Source organism: Homalodisca vitripennis, chromosome 3, assembly GCF_021130785.1.
Source record: "Homalodisca vitripennis isolate AUS2020 chromosome 3, UT_GWSS_2.1, whole genome shotgun sequence".
Taxonomy (NCBI): domain Eukaryota; kingdom Metazoa; phylum Arthropoda; class Insecta; order Hemiptera; family Cicadellidae; genus Homalodisca; species Homalodisca vitripennis.
The window spans coordinates 121,166,853-121,187,821 of record NC_060209.1 but is presented as its reverse complement, the minus strand read 5'-3'; the positions used below and the strand labels follow the sequence as shown (position 1 = coordinate 121,187,821).

At 32.9% G+C, this 20,969-nt stretch overlaps 1 protein-coding gene across 1 annotated transcript in view; it reads right to left on the bottom strand.

The window, feature by feature from the left end:
- LOC124358333 (tyrosine-protein phosphatase 10D-like) overlaps positions 1 to 20,761 on the bottom strand; it is a 38,689-nt gene extending 17,928 nt beyond the window's left edge. Inside the window, exons 1-4 of the mRNA XM_046810634.1 lie at positions 20,507 to 20,761; positions 4,808 to 4,949; positions 2,933 to 3,211; positions 663 to 833 (exon numbers count right to left, since the gene is read on the bottom strand). Coding sequence (XP_046666590.1) covers positions 663 to 833; positions 2,933 to 3,211; positions 4,808 to 4,949; positions 20,507 to 20,761 — 847 coding nt within the window. The remainder of the gene's footprint in view (positions 1 to 662; positions 834 to 2,932; positions 3,212 to 4,807; positions 4,950 to 20,506) is intronic.
- Positions 20,762 to 20,969: the final 208 nt, after the last annotated feature.

Here is a 20,969-nt window from a genome sequence, read left to right as displayed (position 1 = left end):
ATGATACTTTACAAAAATAAAAACGAAATAATAAGATAAATAGAATGACAAAATCAGTAATACAATAATATTTAAACTTTTTTCATCATGCACTCTTTTTTAGTATATCTCAACTCTAAAATTGCGTGAATGTGTATGTGTGTGTGCGCGCGCGCGCGTTTGTGTGTGTGTCCGTTAAAATTTATTATTTTTTAAATTTGTTGTTAAATACCTGTCCGAAGCTAATAGACAATACCTAGTAAATTGCCTGTAGACGAATCGGCCCTGTATAATATAGGTATTCCCAGGTTTGACAAGAAATTAATTTTTACTGTTAAACTGTTATGACGTTATGTCTATGTTTATATAATTATGTTCCAGATTTGTTTCTAAATTAGCTCTTATTTCTTCTTGTTTTATATTTTCCAGTTCCAAAATAAATACAAATACTTTGTTTTTATGTTATAATGTCACGTGTTTATACCAATCATATCATTACATCAGTCCTTGTTAAATTATATAACATATTAGTAATATACCCAAAGCAAAGAGGCTTGTAGTGCATTCAATACTTTTATTTAACAAGCAGCTACTTTCAAATGTAATATATGCTGCTGTATTAGCTGCAACTTAAAGTTTTTAATGAAAACTATAAAATAACATCTAATTGATTATCTGTTGACCTGTCTGAAACTTGATAGACTGGGAGTCCCGGTATCCTGTAGCAGTGAACGCTCTGATCCGCAGCTCGTAGGCAGTGCCAGATTCCAAGGGACCGTCGCAGTAAGTTGCGTAGTCTGTCTCAGAACACTTCTGCGACCCCACTTCCACCTCGACCTCTTCCAGGGATGACGCTGTAGGCATTACGTTACAAACAACACAAGGTTACTATTTAGCTTCAGATAATATGAAAGCACGAATCTTTGGGAATCAATGGTATTAATCTAAAAGTGAAACAGTTTTACATTTGATACATTGAGAATTAAATTAGTTTTAACAAATTTTATATACAAATATAAACAAAATTTGATTGCTGATAAATGTACCGTTTCAGACACCAATCTCGTTACATACCCAAAGTTCAGACTTGAACATTGAATGATAAAAAGATACAGGAAAAAAATTGTAATAATATACTGATTGAGAATTTGTTTAGACACGAGTCTTAGGATTTTAAAACAAAAACCTATGATTATAAATAATAACTGTATAATTATAGCTATGAATATGAAAGAGACAAGAAAGAGGTGTGCACAAGAGTACCTAGTACTTGTATCATTTCTATCCAATCTGAACAGTTTAAGACACTAAGACTCAAACAATCTTAATTTATACTTTAATTTCACTAAAAATAAATTTATAGATTTTTCAAATTTACCGTTACCTTTAGCCCACCTGTGTTTCAAAAGACAAAGAAAAAAATTAAAATTAATTCGACCGGTTAATACTGGTTTGGAGCGATTCCATATTAACACTGTTTGTGTTTCCCTGTCTTCGTCTTCTTACTTCATGCCTCGCTTGCGCAATATCTCCAAGGTTAATTACTAAAGCTAACTTACTTCAGATTTCTTTAGTCAAGGTTAAGATTTGATCTTCATCTTTGGGCTTCGCCCCCTCGGTACTTGTTAAAAATGGTATTATTGAACAGAAGAAAATTGTGCATATTGTGGTTGGTGTATATCAAAAATCTACAGAGATTAGAATTTTAACCTTCCCATGTTTATAAATTTACGAGATCATAATGTACACTACATTTAATAGATATAATAGACCTCCACAATACGCGAGATCGTGTCAACCTGCGACACGCCCAACATCACTCAGTTCTGACTGGTGGCCTGCCGCAAAATTCGGGACCATTTTACTTTAGAAACTCTACAACTTTTAAAAAATGCTAAAGAGAAGGTTCATTTAAAAAGATATAAATGTAGCAATTAGCTCAGGATGGTTCTACTCATCTGAGGAGTACTTGACCTGATTTACAATTCAATGTTACATTTTGTTATTTGTGAGATGTGTTTGATTTTTATGTTATGGTTAAGTTATGCATTTTTATTAATTTAATGTTAATATTTTATTTTAATATTTTATACCATTATTGAAAATCTTTCTTTGAAGTTTATTTTTGAAGGTGGAAGGGTTGTGAAGGAAACAGAATTTTCCGGACTTTTGCCATCGTTCAGTGAAACAAAAAATCAGTAACACTACGTTTCAAGATCTGAAATCTGATATCTTCTTCAAGTAAATAACTAACCTAATACATAATTACAAACGATGGCAAATGTCCGAAAACATCCTGTTTCCTTCATTGAAAATCTATTGTATAATGATTTATTATTGTAATTGAACTTTTGCCACACATGTAACATGTCAATGAGAAAAACGGATGATTGATTCATTGGTTTATTGATTCATTAAACATTGAATTCTAGTTACAAAATGGGTAAATTTGCTTTAAAACATAAAATACGTGTTATTTAAGTAAAACCAACAGCATTTCCAGGATGTAACCCATATAATGTCATACATTTCCACTATCCATTTTTTATAAGGCTCAACCTTAACATAAACCTTTACATACATTCATTTTAAATAGGTATGTTTTATAAAAGCAATATACAGATATAATCAGTTAGTCTTATTACAAATTTTAAATTACCAACAATGCAATTTATGTTATTTACTATAATGTTCCACCAGAAATTAAACTATAAAATGTATATTATTTAAAATGGCCCTATGTGTTTGTACAAAGCACACCTTTAAAAAATAATAAAACAGAAAATAAATAAAATTTAAGATTAAAAAACCCATTTATTTATGTAGAGGTAGGTTTCAATATTCCACTGTTACATTCGTGGCAGATCTCTGTTTTTTTGTAGATCTATTGTAACTCCAGAAGTACAAAACAAAGAATATTGTAGATAAATGTGTTAGTGTACGTAATATTTACATTGAAAAGGGTTTGGCCAGGGTGGACGAGCCTGATAGGGAGGTGTTGGCCTGGACTGGCGAGACTTAGCCCAAGTGTTGAGAGTAGACTGTGTTCCGTTTGTCAGCCAACCGTGACTTGGTCCATGTGGGAAACTCTCAGCCACGAGAATAGCGAAGTAGCGGACAGTGCCCTCAGTGTTGGGGAAAGTGTCTCTGTGGATGGTGACCACTGCGGACCGACTGGAAGATTCAACTGGCGGCAAGGATTTGAACTTCACTTCATCAGGTTCAGCAGGTACTAGAATAAAGTAGAACACATTACTGTGGAGACTTTCAAGATTTGGCTAAATCAAAAGCTAAAGAGTAGAGCATAATTTTTATCTGAGAAAATCTTTTGTCTTCAGAGACCTTTGAATAAGTTACTGTTAAGTTCTTAAAAGTCAATACCATGCAATCTTTTTATGTGGCACACCAATTTATAAAAACTTATACAAACATATTACATTTATTTTCAGTACAATGTGTACTATTTTTGACAAAAAATAAAACGTAAAAAGAAAAAAAAAACAGTTTAGTGGGTTAGCATTTTAAACATAGCAGTATATAATGCGAGAGTTACATATCTCTATACTATCCGCTAATTAGTGAATACCATCATACCTAATGCTAATTTATATACGTATTAATTTGTGCTCACTAAGAAAGTACGCGCAAAAAGTACTGTTAGAGAACGCGTGGTAGAGAATGATATTCTTTCAAACTTGTTTCACATAACAGGGGTTTACCTTCAAATTGCATTTGGTGATTTAAAAAAAATTTAAATATCGTTTTAATTTTGTGGTTTATTGATATAATTTTAAAGATGTGTAAAGTCGATTAATAGCCAACTTATGATTATTTGAAAACCTATATTCTCTAGACTCTCTCCAGTCCCGGTGTTTTAAGACGAATTATTTTGTGTCAATAGAGACTTTGTGTCATCCCGAAATGAAATAAAAATGTGATGTTTCGTATCATTACTGAGTTAAATTTTAGTGATCTGAAAAAAACTGCATCTTTGCAATTTTGTCTGACTTTTCTATGTGGTTTCATATGTGCGACTTCCAAATTAATTTCCACATCATGTACAAATACAAATCTAAACAAACGTGGCGACCATTGTTTTATAAATGTTTTTTTTTTCATGTTAAAAACATTTCTTCAATATTATTTTTCAGTTTCATAAAGTGTATAAAATATATTAATTGAAACTGGTAAGTTTTATAACTTTCACATTTTTAAATTGAGTTGAAGACTATTAACAATTATCTGCAACTTTTATTTTAAAACATCTTCATATTATACTACTGTATAACAAAGCTATCCAAACACTTACATGGACTGTATTTCCCATTCATGTCAAAGTTATAACTTTTAAACAAACACGTAAAACATTGTAACAAGAAACGGTAATTTGGAATCAAGAAAAACGTAACATAACCTATTTGAAAATAAGTAGACAAGGAAAAGCGCAAACACTTTTTGACATATTTGTTTTTTAATGCATACAAGATTTTACAAAATTGTATGAAAGAGTTGGATAATATTATATTAAACCACCATTTTCTAAGGAAAATGATCATCATTTTATCTTATCTATGTAACTTACAGACCGCTAACATTGTTTCGCTATATAAATCTGGATAAGTCCACACTTTCTATTCCTGATGTATTTAATATATAAATAATTTAATATATTAATTGTTATTGCTGACAATGCATAATGTATTTTATGTTAAGTTATTTTTAATTTGCACACCATATTAAATAAATAGTTCATCAAGCCTAGTTGATATTGTCAAACATTGAATTTACCGTCAGCTTTACAAAATAAATGGCGGGAAGTAGTACTTACTTCTTGGAGGGACAGTAAAGATTTCAGATTTAGGTTGGCCGTATGTTCCATTATAACCAACTGGTATAATCGTTACTTCATAAGAAGTCTCTGCTTTCAGAAGGGAATTGTTGTATATATCACTGTAACTTTCACTCAGGTCCTGAAACATATTAAAAAAAATATTTCACATAGTGATAAATATCATTTCGATATAACATTGGTTCATTTCTTGTGTCTAACTCTTACTATAGATGTAGTAAAACAATTTCCATTTGACAAGGACCGTGTCTCATGGGTATATTGGCTATCACTGAGATAACAACAAGCTCCATTAATTCATTAATCAAAGGGGCGGTCCTAAAACCTAAGCATGTCAATAAAAAACAAGGGGTTTTTACGCTCCCTATCGAGTAAAAGCAGAGGTTCAGTACATACCAGTCTGTTTAAGAAGCTTATCGAAGTGCTGTAACTTACCAAAGAGCTCCCTGCGAGATATCATACATTACCTTTGACCAGTATTCCAAAGAGTTCTCCAGATTAGTTCAGTCCTAGAACTCTTGTAAATATTTAGCTCTGTTCTTGCCCGCAAACGTAAGACTTTTATTTAGGAATACGACATTTGGAACGTGTGTCTCTTAATACTGGAACATTGTCTCTTATATCTGCACTGGTAGCAGTTACCCGCTCCTTTGCACCCAATTTAATAGACGTTGCAAGTGTGTGGCCACTGGCCACTGTTGGTACGCATGAATTATATTTCCAACAACAATGTTGAGTTCGCCTTGTTGCTACGATCAAGAAAATACGTTAAACAGTTTTTAATTATGGCCATTCTTATTTACTTTGTTCTTTGTATGTTTTGTTATATATACAATATCATATACAACATATTTTCTTGATCACGGGATAAAGGCAAACTGAGCACTGGCTTTAGAAATATAATTCATTCGAACCAAAAGTGCTTATACAGGTGCAAAACATTCTAAACTACATGCGAAGCCGCGGGTACCTGCTAGTGGCCATGTAAAATTTAAGTACAATCCATTGAATGGTTTACGCGTGAAAACAAACGAAAAACAAATAAAGGCATTTTCGAATTTGTAATATTATTAGGGATACCACATTTATTACTTTCATATTTTGCGACTACCTTCATTAAACTCCAATTTCGTTAGTTTAGGTCAATATTTTTGTAAATTCAAGGTTGTAGTTTAGGTCGAGTTCTCTAGGACCAGAACGATACTATCACCCGAAACTTGTGGGTTTTTTATTTAAATAAAATCGTTGTAATTATTCTACAGAAAAGTATAGTCAACATTGAGCATTTTTTGAACTTATGAGGGGTGGGGCTTATTTAATCATCCAAAAGCCAGCTATACAGTTACTGATTGTTAAGCTTAACTCTAGGATATGCTGTGGAACGATTTTATCTTCTCCGCATGGACGTCTACTCAATGTTAACTAAATTTGCTTGGAAAGTCTGTCGAACAAATTATAGTTAACACTAAATAGTTCATGAGTGTCTTTTCTGAGTCGTCAATTGGATTTAGAATCTGAGTGTCTTAAGGGTCCAATAGAACTAGATGATATAAGGGTTCTCAGAAGTTAATGTGGAAGTTTATCTTAACCTCGTAGCGAGTGTCCCCAAATATATAAAACTAAATAGATATTAATGCTTGAATAATGTAATATAACAATTAGAATATTTAAATCTATTTTTTATACTTTAAATATAATCTTTATTCCAGACCAAACATATAAAATACATAGTGGCACATATGTTAGTTTCCCCATAGATTGGGATATTTTTTTTCGAAAGGTTGGTAACAATGTTAAGTTGGCAGCAACACGGAGTGAGTTCATTGTTGTCTGTTCTAGTGGCTAGTGTAAAGTGACGCTCTTTGCATTAGTTATTTGTGTGTGTGTGAGTGTTTTTTATGTTTACAACCCAACAACGAGTTTACGTCCTTCAGTTTTGGTCGAAGCATAATACAAATACCGCTGTAATAATCGAAGAATTTAGTGGTAAATATCCAGGTGTCGCGATACTCACTCGACAGTGTATGCGGAAGTAAAATAAGAAATTTTAAAACACAGGAAGCGTTTTAAATGCTTCGAAGTGAATGCTGACGAAGTGTGGTCGTCCACGATCAATTTGCAACGAAGAAAACCTGCAGACAGTTGCTCAAGCTTTTGTAGCTAGTTCCGTAAGACATCTGGTTAACTAAACTTATCAAGAAGAAGCGTGCTAAGAATGTTAAAGTAATTCAAGTTTAACCCTTTTACTACTACTGGGACACATATGTCCCAGACAAAACAGAAAAAAATATAAATTATAATTTGTATGAAAATAAAGGTAAATTAAGTGTTTTTATGTAAGTGGGATATTTAGTTTTTGTTAGGTTGACAACCAGCTGCTCCACAGCTTCAACTTTGCTAGCAACAGCTTTATTATACTAGTCATACTGTTGCAAAAACGTGTGTTGTTTGAGGTTATGGTCATGTAATGTTAGTAAATAATTTCTACTATGTTTAAACGTGTTATTTAGTTCATTAGTGAGTTAGACTTGGTGTTCGCGTTGGTCATATAAGTAGTTTTTATATTTGGTATAAGTTTTTACCAATTCTTCAGTGAACTAAATTTGTAATTGTTTCACGGGACACATAATGGTAGAGGACAGTGGGACAAATATATCCCATTGGTATAGGAGTTAATATGGGTGAAAATTTAGGCTCAAGTGAAATTGACAAGGAACTGAACGAGTTTCCTTCTGAAATCATCGAACTATTTTACGATAGTGACAATGATCCGGAATATATTCCGACAGACAATTCTGATAGTGAGCAGGATGAACCCTTTTCTGATCATGAGTTGGGTGATGCAATCTCTGAGTTACCAGCAGCATCATCAGTCTTTCCTGCTGCAGCAGTAACATGTAATAATGTAACTTCTGAAAATTAAATGAAGAAAATGTTGCACTATCGTTTGATCGGTTTTTTACTTCTGTAAACATATTGAATACCATCAGCCACCCATGTGTTGCTACCTGTATTAGTAATAGAAAAAACATGCCACACTTTGATAAAAAGCTGGAAAAGGGAGAGTTTGACTTTTTGGGGAATGATCTAGGTGTCCAGCAATTTACACAAGGATCTTGTTACAAATGTTCAGCGAATGCAAAAAAATGGCAAGAAAAAACTAGTCCCATCTCCTGAATAAACTGCTTTCTATAACGAAATCATGAGTGGTGTAGATCTTTCCGATCAGAAAGTTAGTATCTATGATTTTGACAGAAAATCTAAGAAGTGGTGGAAGAAGGTATTTTATAAGCTCTTGCTAACTTCTGTTGTAAATGCTTGGATTTTATATGAAGAGATTCAACATAAAAAACCTCTTTACTGTCATTTTTTGTTCCACTAGCTGAGCAACTGTTGTGTGAAGGACGGAAAAAACATCAGTGAAAAGAAGAATGAGCTGTGGGAGACCATCAAAAAGGGCAAAATATATGGTAAATGTTGGCTCAAATTTACCAGTTGAAGGGACCACCAGAAGGAGGTGCAAAAGTTGCTCTGAAAATAAAGTCGAAAAGAGAACAAAAACCATGTGTGTGGAATGTAATATACCTCTTTGTAAGGACTGTTTTTCAAAGTATCAATTATAAATTGTAACTAAACAGAAAACAAATCTTAATTTTGTAATATTAACAATGTTTTGCACAAAACAATAATAAACTTATATTTTGCAAAACAGTGATTATTATTTACCTATACCATTGGGACAAATATGTCCCATTATTAAATACCACTGGGACATATGTGTCCCATTAAAAAAAGGTCATAAAAAAAGTAAATATTAAAATAAAAAGTTTAAAAAAAATTAGATGCTATAATTTAATAAAAGGAACAAGATTATAACAAAATTTAAACAAATAAAAATTGGTAGTGAAAGGGTTAAGCCATACCGTTTATCTTTACTTCAAGCGCTACACGAGGATGGTTCCTATAGGCAATTGGAATTCTGTGAGACAATAATTATCCGCTCAGAGGCTGATCCAAATTTCTTGCGATTAATTTTGTGGTGTGATGAGGCATGTTTCACACTAAATGGACGCGTTAATCGGCATAACTGCGTGTACTGGTCGGATGTAAATCCTCATAACGTAATCCAAGCAGAACTCAGTGTGTTATGGTATGGAAAAGTATTTCGAGTACCGGTACTACTGCGGTGATTGTTCCTTATTTCCTTCAAGGAAATATTACCTTATAAAGTTATTTACGGTTGTTGCAAGAAGTAGTAGTCTTGAACTAAGAAACAATCCTGTTTTCAATATGCATTAACTCATCTGGCAACACGATGGTGTGGTGCCCCAGCACATTTCGGTATCCAAGTTCGAGATTTTGTTAAATAACACGTTTAATGAATAGATTGGTTGCCGTGGTACAATCGATTGGACTGCACGCTCGCCAGATCTGAGCCCCTGTGATTTTTCACTGTGGGGGTATTATGAAGAAGACTGTGTATGCTTGGAAACCGCAAAATCTTGATGAACTCAGAAACCTAATTATAAATGCATTTAAACTTGTTGGTAACGATAAACTTTATTGCTAAAACTTGTGATTTAGTTCTCAGTCATTGTATGAAGTGTATACAAATTCAAGGTGGACATTTTGAACACTGCTATAACATTGTTTTGTAATATGTAAGTAGTTTCATATAATGAATTTGTTTTCTTGACTAAAAACGTTTTATTCCATTAATATACAGGGTGAGTCTGACCACCCGTGCAGTATATTAAACAGCTGAGTCTTATAATAACTGACTTCCCAAACTTTTTCTATCCTCTATTTTCTTCCCCCCATAATTTGGGCCTCCACTCCGAATCCGTTAAAATTATTTTTAATTTTAGAAAAATTGCCCCTAAAGGGGCCCAATTTGGGGGGTAGGGGTACTTTTTGGGGAATTTTCAAAATGTAAACATGGGGTCATGTGATACATTCAATATTAAAAGGTACTTATTACACCGAACATTTTTGGCGCAAACAAAAGTTAATTATCTTTAACCGTATGTTGTACAGGGTGTACCAATAACTGTTTTTGAAATAGGACATTTAAAATCAAATGTACCGGTTGTTACCCCTACCTACAATACGGAACAGCTCCTAGATTTTTTTCTAACTTAACTTTGGCTATTGACCTATTTTTCCATGAAATATGTGGTCACGCGGCATTTTTTCACTGGATTTATCTAAATTTTCATAAAAATAATACAAAATTTAAGAATACAAAAAATGGGGGGGGGGGGGGGTGGGGGGGGGGGGGGGTGGGGGGGGGGGGGGGTGGGGGGGGGGGGGGGTGGGGGGGGGGGGGGGTGGGGGGGGGGGGGGGTGGGATAAATATATGAATGGTGTCGTGATATATTGTGTTCTGTATAAACAATTTTAGAAAACCGTTACTTCCTAGAAACATGTTCGCAAAAATGCTTGGTTTTCGTTACTCGATATGTATGTTTTGATTTCTTTTTAAACACATTAAAAAGCACATTACGGTAAGAGCATTAAGCAGTACCAACAATATATAAGTTACCTTGGAAACAGCGAAATCGTTTTTTGTTTCAAACTACGTCCTTTAAAATATTTATAGCCATATTTTTATTGAAGAAAACTGATGATTGTAATAAATATATCAAGTACAAGTTAGTTCTTTAATACAAATTACAGCGATACCTTAAAATTGAAAGAAAAGAGCTACATCGTTTAACAATCGAGATTTAATAAGGGATTTGAGTGTGTCGATCGTCTCATTCGATGACCTCATTGCCACCAATTGGTGGTTGTTATAAAATGACCAAAAATATGCAAAATTTCTAAATATTTCTCTCTATAAAATTTTTTTAAAAAGGATGAACATAACAATCATACACTAGGCCCCTATTTGAAGTTACTGAACTGTCATTACTGATATATGTAACATGTAAACAAATTTAATTGATGGACTATATGATCATGCATATATTATTACAATCGTTAATATAAAATATATTTATTTTACATCTAATGATCGAGTAGAGAAAGAAGACCTTTACTAACACAATAACATTCCTGTATAGTCTAACACAAAAATCGATGTAGATGATATTTTTATCAACATTAAAGATGTCCCTAAAATATGGCTTAACACGCTTTGATGGTGTCTTACAATATTTCAGTAATCCGTATATTAGATTTTAACATTTGAGGAACATTTCATGTTTGCCTTGTTATACAGATATTCATACAAGGATGTACAGATACGAAGCATTTAATAACTAAAATTACTGTTATGGGATTCTTCCTTATGTTATGTAAGAACACGCACAAAAAGTTAGAATATGATAATTGAACCTTTTGTGCTGAGGCTAATCAAGAAAAAGAAGTCTTTTAATGCTGATACATGTAAACATTATTTTTAATTTAGTTTTTATTGGAATCGAACTATTGTAAATAATAAACTTATCAAAGTCATATTTTATATACATGTGTAAACTTACTACTGAAAAATAATCATTCTGAACAATAATTAATTAGTAAATTATTAAAAATTTAAACTCACCTTGACATTTTATTTGCCTGTACTGAAACTGCTCTGAGGTTCATTAAAATTACGATTACAAACATCCAATTCCAGTAATCCATCATCTATTGCTCCTGCAAATATCGAATTGAAATGAGGAGATAAAAACTACTAAAACCAAAATCAATCCAAACCTAGAAGTCTACTGACTTTAGTAACTAGGGCCAGTCAATAAGAATAATTTTCACTAGTATTGAGCTAGGTCTCTTAAATGGTAGTTATAGGTCTGGCCATTATCGCACTATAAACTGTGTTTTAGTGAGACTATTGCGATTGACACTTATGTGATTAAAACTAACCGTAAATCATATCTAGGAATACTTCCCCATACAGTTGAGAGTCTCATCCTCTAGACACTAGTAGCTTCATAGTAGTGCTCCCAGAAACATTATCCCATTCCTGATGTCTTTATTGGATATTTAAACTTAATATTTTCCTCCTGTTACCATATCTTGCTTTATTATTAATGAAGCTTTACATTTTAAGGCCAATAACTTTGAGTTTAATTCCTTAAAAACATAAATTCTTGAATAAACTTAATGAACTTCGTTTTGCACAGAACACAATCTATTCTCTATATTAAATACTCACGGGTTAACCCTAATCAGCACAGCTAATGAATTGAGACTACCACCCTCGGAAGTAAATACTGATGTGTAGGCCTACTGATGAGATCACATGGCACCACTAAGACTGTTATGGGTTAAATCGTTAAAGTAATAAAAGCTTATTGTATATGCAGAAATAATCCAAACTATTTTAGTATTGTTTAAATTACACATAGTATGCATTTATACGTTAGTACTGATTATTAAAAATCCCATATTAAGTCCAGTCACACCTACGCCAATATCTCCTTAACATATTTAAATACTCACTTGATAAGACGGGCTTTGGGTAATCTTTGAAAGCCAATTTTTTACAAATAACAATACAAATTTTCCCAGTAGAAGGTCAATAATGGTTCAATCACATTTGCAAATCTCCGCAAATTAGCAAATAATCAAAAAATCACATTAATAATATCACCTCCCAAAGTTATAGATACGTTTGAAATTTATCTACAGGTATCTAAAATGAAAGGTATTAGCTCGATTTAACATTGTAATTAACCCTATATGTCAATAATAATTATTACATAAGACATATTAATGTTACATTCTGAATAGTATGTTTCAACCGACTATACTTCAAAAGTTTTCTCGGGGGAGTGTCCCATCAATATACATCCTGGTACATCTCTGACAAACAATAACCCCATCAGGGTCGATAATACTGGATACATCAACAGTGAATCCATGGTAAATTTGATCTTTTTTAAATGTAAATTCAATGAAATGTAAGTACAACACCACCGCAAATATGAAAAATGTAATCCCCAACTTAAAAAAGGAAAGGCTATTTCGTTACATAAATATAATTGAAATCAAATTAAATATCCATAAAAACTGTTGAACTGTATTCAATATATAGATTTGTAACTATCATTACAATAATGTTTAAGGTCGGACCCAGCATAGTGATTAATTTGGTATTACAAACCAGTATTAAATTAACATTCACTTGGACAACCAATACCATCTCGCGAGCAACGGGAAAATTGCTCAAGTCAGGAAACCACTTGATCTTATCTTTCCTTTAAAAACCATCATATCCTTCTTTGCTCTGATATGTAACTCACTCAAAAATACAAATCTACACAACGGAATACAATCTATATATTAACTATATAAATTTTCGTTTCTCATATCAAGAACCTTTGTATAATAATTTCTGACAAATATTTAAACCTTTGTCCCCTTTGGTACAATTGGTTTGAATTGCTTACTAACTTAAGATTTTCATTTTTATATGGCCTACTGTGATGTGAACCTTGCAAAAAACTTACAGAAAATAAGTACTCTGTATTATGTACAAACTGGCTGAATGACAGGCCAACTTTGGTATTCTACTTATTTCATACTTGCAGTCAGTTATATACTGACATTCAAAGAAACAGAAATACAGGTAAACATTAAAATTTTTCGTTTTATGTCTAGTGTTTAGCTTCACTACACTCAGCGAATTCATTTCCAAATAATTTCGATTAATCATACTTTTACAGTCAAATACAAGTTCAACTGTATTGAGAACTGCTGAACATTACTAAATGTTGAGAACGTTTAGTTCCATTCACTACTAACTGTCAATTTCACCACATTATAACATCATGGCAAATATCCGATCATAATAATAGTTTAGAAAACACTAATAAATAAAATTATATACGTATTTTTTTTAGATTTTCAAATGTAATAAATATTAAATTTTTAGAAAGTGAATGGGTTATCCGCAATATCACAAAGAACAATCTTACGAGTATTGGTATCCGAAATTAAAGCCATATTATGACATGACCTGTAAAAAGGTATCATTTCGTATTTTGAAATCTTTTACCAATAAAATAACGACTGACAATAGATTTTTTCTAAGGGAAATTTCTATATCAATTTCAATACAACTAGATTGCATTTTTGTTCAATTAAAATTAGCTCTCGCCCCAGGACTATTCCAGTCACACGGACTTGTCTTTCTATATTCACACAGCCTACCTAATACAGTATACAACCATACCCAGACCGACTATCCATTATTAAGAAAGATTCCATTACTGATTCAAATAAATACCAGTTTGTGTGCTTACACAACTTTAAATTCAATCTCGGCTCCAAAATCACAAGATTTAACTATGTATGAGTATGAGTAAATATTGAATCCAATGGTAAATTTGTTGCACTTGAACCGTTGTGGTTGTGAGCTATTTGGCGGCAAAGGAAACCGCGATTATAAATATATTACAGAAAATGAATAAATAAATCTTTGATTGAGTAAACACTGGCTGTAATAAAAAATACTGAAAATTTTAATCAAATTAATAAATCAGGTATTTCATAGAAAATTAAATAATAAATTGAAACCAGTAACAAACAAATTTTAGTCTAGTAGCGCTATCTATGCTTTAAATAATGTAATTAGCTTTACTGCACGAAGTTCTGCCCTACAATCCCCATATGGATGCAAGGTCAATGTTCTGAAAAATCATAGCTATGAGTTAAGAAAGCAATTGATTTTAGTTAGCGCGCGCGCGCGCGCGCGCGCGTATGTGTGTGTGTGTGTGTGTGTGTGTGTGTGTGTGTGTGTGTGTGTGTGTGTGTGTGTGTGTGTGTGAAAATAGTTCTCCAAATGATTTGAATCTAAAGAATAATGAATTTGCACACCAACTTATATTAAAATCAAAAAATCCATAAGGACTTAACATTCGCAAAATTATTGTTTTCCACTTGAATCCTTAAATTGTGATCTAAAACTATATCTAAATTCAAAATTATATAATGTAGTTTTAGTTTTTAAAACTAATCAAAACTTGTTTGTTTGAAAAAACTGTGATTTACATTAAAAAGTTTGTTGTCAGATATTTCTTCTTTTGTTTGTTTATTTTATTCATACAGTGTACTTGAGAAAAGCTGTAATTACAAATATTCAAAGAAATACAGTCAATAATTATAGTTTTCTTAAAAAACTCTTCTAAGTGAAAATATATATATATATATATATATATATATATATATTATATATATATTATATATATCTTGTGTTCGTGTGTTGTTGATGAAATTGTGTGTGTGTGTGTGTGTGTGTGTGTTGAAGGGGATTCGAGAATGGTTTAGATTCATGATTTGGTCCAATTTAAATTGTTTATTTAATTAATTGTTTATTTATAAATTGTTGTTGATATTAAAGTGTTTTATATTGGATCCGGCAGATTGCGCTACGACACATAAGTTCAAAGTGAACTGATACTTAATTGATGTTAATACTTCCAGCTGAAGTTTATCAAAGAGGTAAAAACGTTTGTTTACATTTAAAATTTAAGAAAATATTGTATTATTGTCAACTGCTTGATCAGTAGTGTGATGCAGATTGCATAGACGAAGGTATTGGCTAATTTTAAATTTAGATATCAACAATGGTTAATAAACTATCTAATGCAATGGCAATACTATTAAACGCTGTTATAACAACCACCTCATTGTACAAAGCCATGAATATTAATATTAGATTAGATAATAAAATTTGGTTAGATCGAAGATAAATGAAAAGAGCCGAAAGTAAATAAAATTTAAAAAAAAAAAACCACTTTATGATCAAAATTGGTTTTCGTCCATACATTTTCTTGATCGGAGCACAAGGCAAACTCCACAATAATACTGGAAATATCTCAGGCAGAAAATTAATTTCAACAGACCGAATTTGATTCTTTATAACCAGATTAGCAAAAACCACGAAAGATAGAGGCAGGAAATATGGTACATATACGCCCGAGAGGCTCACGAAGGAACGTCCATCAATTATCTCAGGAATGTTTAGAATATGATAGAAAAAGAATACTGTACGTGAATATAGTGTACTGTTTTTCAACGAGAAATTGTGTGCGAAGCCGCGGGAAACTGCTTCCTGGCCATGGTTTAATATATATATATATAATTATATACCTTTTACAAGTAACAAAGACTATATAGCTGTTAGACGAAGATTTACTCCCATTATCCCATCATCATGTTCCATGAATTCTTATCTGGTGTGACTTTTCGAGAAAGCTTCATCTATCAAAGGTGAGATGATAGCAAGGAACAGACTGATCTGGTGTTTTGTGTTATAACTGACAACCAGCATTCTTCAGAGACAAAGCCGCCAGTGGTCCCAGCAGGCCTCAATAAGCAGTTTATTGCCTAAACAGAAATGTTCAATGGACAACAGTCAAGTAAGATCGAATTACAAAACAGAAGGGTTCAAGGATTCCATCGAGCAATTGTTAATTTTATTCTTTTGGTTTGGATTGTGTGGTTTATTAACCCATTTTGTTGAATTACCTGCAAAAAATGGATATTGTGTTGTACTTATATCATGTTTATTTTAACTTTAAAGAATCTTTTAAGTCATTATTTTGAATATACTGATACATACGTTTGTCCAAATTTGTAATTTAATGAATTTTAATTATACGTGTTATATGGGACTATTTCTAATAACTAATATTGTAATTAATATATTACACATAAAAGAATAAATTTCAAGGTTTAAATCAATTGGGTGAAAAGGTTGTATGTTTAAAGTAGGAAGTACATTGTCTTTATTGTGGAAACTAAATATTAAAATTACTTTTAAAATTATTATATCAGTAAAACTTTACTTGGAAGAGTAGTAAGAAACTAAAAATATTGCCATACTATTAAGGAAGTGTAAAACTATCAGAAAATAAAAATTATAATGAATAATGCAATAAAGTATATTATATAGTTAAAAATAATTTCTTTGCTAAAAAAATAATGGTTCTATCCCAATTAATTTAATCATTCGAAAGTAAAAATAAAACTTACTTATGAAATATATCTAATGCTAAGTGTACACATTATGAGCTAGTTAAATTAATTACACTAATAGTACTTCTGACTCAATTGTAAAAAGTAGGTAGGTTTTGGGATAACTGAAATATTATTAATTTATTCTTATGAGGATTTACATCTACTCAATATCTCAAAAACCATTTGGCATTAAAAAACGCGCTACATCACATTTCATATCATGGGACATTCATATCAGATACATATTGTTTTGGTATCCATCGTTTTAGAGACTCACAAGTTAAATACAATCTCAACTGGTCCTTTTTAAAATTTTGTTGTATATAAAAAAATATCCATACAAGTTTCGAAACCGTCTACTAATAGCACGGTATACTTACGTAAGCTTGAAAAGATATCCACTTCCGCCGCTTGTGTTCTGCGTCTGATACAAGGAAAAGAGTCTGCCACCCCTTTGCTTTTCCTTCGACTACTGTATAAATACCATACACAATGTCAAGGGAGCAAATAAGTTTCGATGACCTTAAGAGCAAACATTCACAGCTTTCTTTGGTGGGTTTTATAACAGCGTTTAACAGTATTTCAAATTCATTAGTTGGTTTATTTGTCACTGGTGCAAAATAGATAGTATCCTCGTCGTGGCAAGCTGTATCACACTACTGATAAAGCGCTCCATAATTACTTTTTATTCTCTACGATTTAAATTTAAAAGAATCTAATCTGTTTCTCTGCAACTTTAGCAGAAAGTGTCAACAGCTGTTTTAGTGTCACTCAACTTTGGATTACGTGTCGTAAATATTATAATTATCTCCCGAATTTCATAATTTTCTATATTTATCTTCATCAAAACCTATCTCGTACTTCAATGGATATATTTTTAAAAGAATAAGATGAATTAGTCTAGTTGTTCTCGTGATTCGTAAACATTTAACGATTCATTTTTATTTATAAGATATGTATAACATTTTTGAATGGGAGGATTTGGGTTGTAGGGGTCATATTCAGGTAATTTATGTATACAATTTTCTAAAGTGATTGCAATAGGCTGATTTTGTGTACTAAATCTATCTAAAAGACAAGTAAATGCCTACATAGTCTTCTCTGAGTAACAACTGAACGTTCATAGTGTGGCAGTGATTTATAGAAATGCACTTGTTCTGCTATATTAACTGATGCAGTTGGTTCACGGCATAGGGATATTAAATCGTCATACTTTGCTTAAGACAGCAGTGCTTTTGATCGGCGATGCTTAAAACGATAGAAGGTATGGTTTGTTTTTAGTGTTTCCATTTGGTATCTATAATCTCGGAATATGGCTCGATTTGAAAAATATCTTAGGCATATAAGAATTTCTAATCATTATTTCACGCATGTTTGTCCCAGTCGATTTCATTACATAAGTCATCTCGGATTTGTAAAAACTCTCTAGTTTTTGGAAACCACCTTAAAATCAAGCATGTTGTTGTGATAAGATGATTCACGATTTATGACAAATCTACTGGCCATCGAATTAGTACAAATCGAGATGGTGCAAAAGATTTCTTCCAAAGTGTTTTAATGCGTGTGATATACGAACATATCCCGCATCTCCTTAGTTCTGACCATGGTATGGTTGAAAGAATTCAAGGGGAACTTTTTGTTATATTTATAAAGACAAGTTTTCCAAGTACATGAATATGCTGGTGGCAGTTTCGCAAGAGTCTTTTATCAGGACCCTCATACCAAACGTAAGCATTCCTTAGACTTAATACTGTAAATTGTAACGTTGTACTTGGAAAGTCGTCTACTAATGTAATTTTACTCCGGTCTTAGTATTTCTTGTTCCATAGGTGATTTTGCTAGTTTTCCCGATCTAGGAAGTAGAAATAAATTTACTGGTTTAAGAATTTACTTATATCAAAAGGCTAATGGGTTTTAATAATAGTTTGTAAATTTATAGTAAAGGTTAGATAGTAACTTTGTGTTTTACATTTGCATTACAGTTCTGACAAACACTGCACACTTAATATTTGGTAAAATGTACTGTTAAATTTGTATTTTTACTAAGACTCTTACTTTATCTGTATATTTTCTTATTGGGGGGGGGGGGGGGTGGGGGGGGGGGGGGGTGGGGGGGGGGGGGGGTGGGGGGGGGGGGGGGTGGGGGGGGGGGGGGGTGGGGGGGGGGGGGGGTGGAAAAAGGGTCCAACAATTTTGTTACCTAAAATTCCACACCATACGTTCAGTTTTTGTGGTTGCTGTGAATGGGACTCAGTAATCCAATGTGGGTTTTCACTAGCCCAGTAACGGCAATTGTGCCTGTTAACATTGCCATTTAGGAAAAAAGTTGCCTCATCAGAAAATAGTATGTTGGTCAGAAAATCTCTATTGTCATCACATTTGCGCATCACAAGTTCACAAAACTCAACTCTTCTGTCGTAATCATCCTCACTTAAACTGTTGGACTAAATGAACTTTAAATGGTTTGTATTTATTAATTTTCAAAATCTTACTCACAGACATAGGGTGCATATCATGTTGCTGTGCAGCTTTTCTGAGCGATGTATGTGGGTCTTCAATAAATGTTTGCAAAACATCTAGTGCATGTTCTTCATCTGTTGCAGATTGTATCCTACCCGACTTTGGCCGATTACGTACACTCCCTGTCATTTCAAAACGCTCAATAGTTTTTGATATTGTTGAAACACTTATGGGATTCCTTTCTGGGAAAGTGTCATTAAACAAATTACAAACTTCCCGATAAGATCTTTGACGATCGCCATATCCTCGCATCATCAACAGAGTAATTCGTTCTCTTTCAGAAAATTCCATTAAAATGCCAAATAAAAACTGAACTACTGTAATTAGATAACTTGTTGACAGCAATGCTTCAGAGACACTGATTAACTCGACAGGAATGATATGACCTTTGTCCATTTGTAATTCCCAAGCTTAGACCTGTCTAGTGAAAGCTCCATGCTCAACAAACTGAAACCTGTAGACCAGATGATTAATAACACAATAATGTTTCTCATAGGCTAGTGACCTTTGTCTCTTTAAACCTTCCTGCTGACTGGAAAACCCCAAGTACAGATTCATAAGTAATCAGAGAAAGTGACTCATAAGTTTTATTCATTGTAATAAAAAACTGGTAAATTTGTACTAATGAAACCAGCTTAAAAATAAATTGTTTATTTTATTTTAATTGAACATTTAAAAAATGCTAAAAAATTAGTGTAACACATTTTGTGGCAAGAACCATGTTAAAATTACATTGTTGAACATCAGTAAATTTTCAATACTAAAAATGCTCTATTTTCTGATAGAATACTTCCTTTGAGATGCGGTTTGTGGCATTCAATTCAGTAAGCTATTACCTTTAAAATTATGTATCACAAGGTATAGGCTTCCATTAAGAATATTCACGATACCCTCGGCAGGACGTCCCCCGTTGGTGTGACATAACAAAACATTGTTCCAAAAAGTAGATGCCCAATCTCTATCACGATTGTAAGAGGTTTCAAATTTATATTTAAATTATTAAAGGATATATTTGGGTGTTTCCAGACATAATATACACCCTGTATTTACATATTTACAGGAAAACCTATTTACATCGACGAGGAGTTTTGTTTTGGCAGACCCTCTAGCCTACTGCCTTAGGAATCAGAACGGGGAGTTTTCCTGTCGCCATGAACCATTACCATGAGTAGCTCGACTTGTTACCTGGAACTCCAAATGAGCGTTTACCGATGGCTCATTACCTAATCGCCGGAAATCACCGATGAAAGGATTGATCGAATCCAAGTAATTGGCAATGGTGTCAATAGTTCCAACATCAAGTGATCTACCCATGGCAATGTTCCTGCGCTCTTCGCCGTCGTCAATGTATAGGCGGCACCGGTTAACAAATTGGACGTCTCCCACCTTAGTAGCAAACCGTTGGCCGGGAGCGTCCAAACTGTGCACCTGATGGTACATTCTTCCTTCGATCTTGAAGAAAGAAAGTCCACTAGGGTGCCGATACCCACCAGAAATTTCGAGGGCGCAAAAAGAAAATAGGTCGTTGTAGGCGCGCGCTCTATTGAGGAAATGTCGATTTGAATAAAATGGTGCACTGAGAGGGGGCAAACGTGTTACGTTGTACGCACCTTCACCACAACACCATTTTTTCCTATCCTTTTCTTCC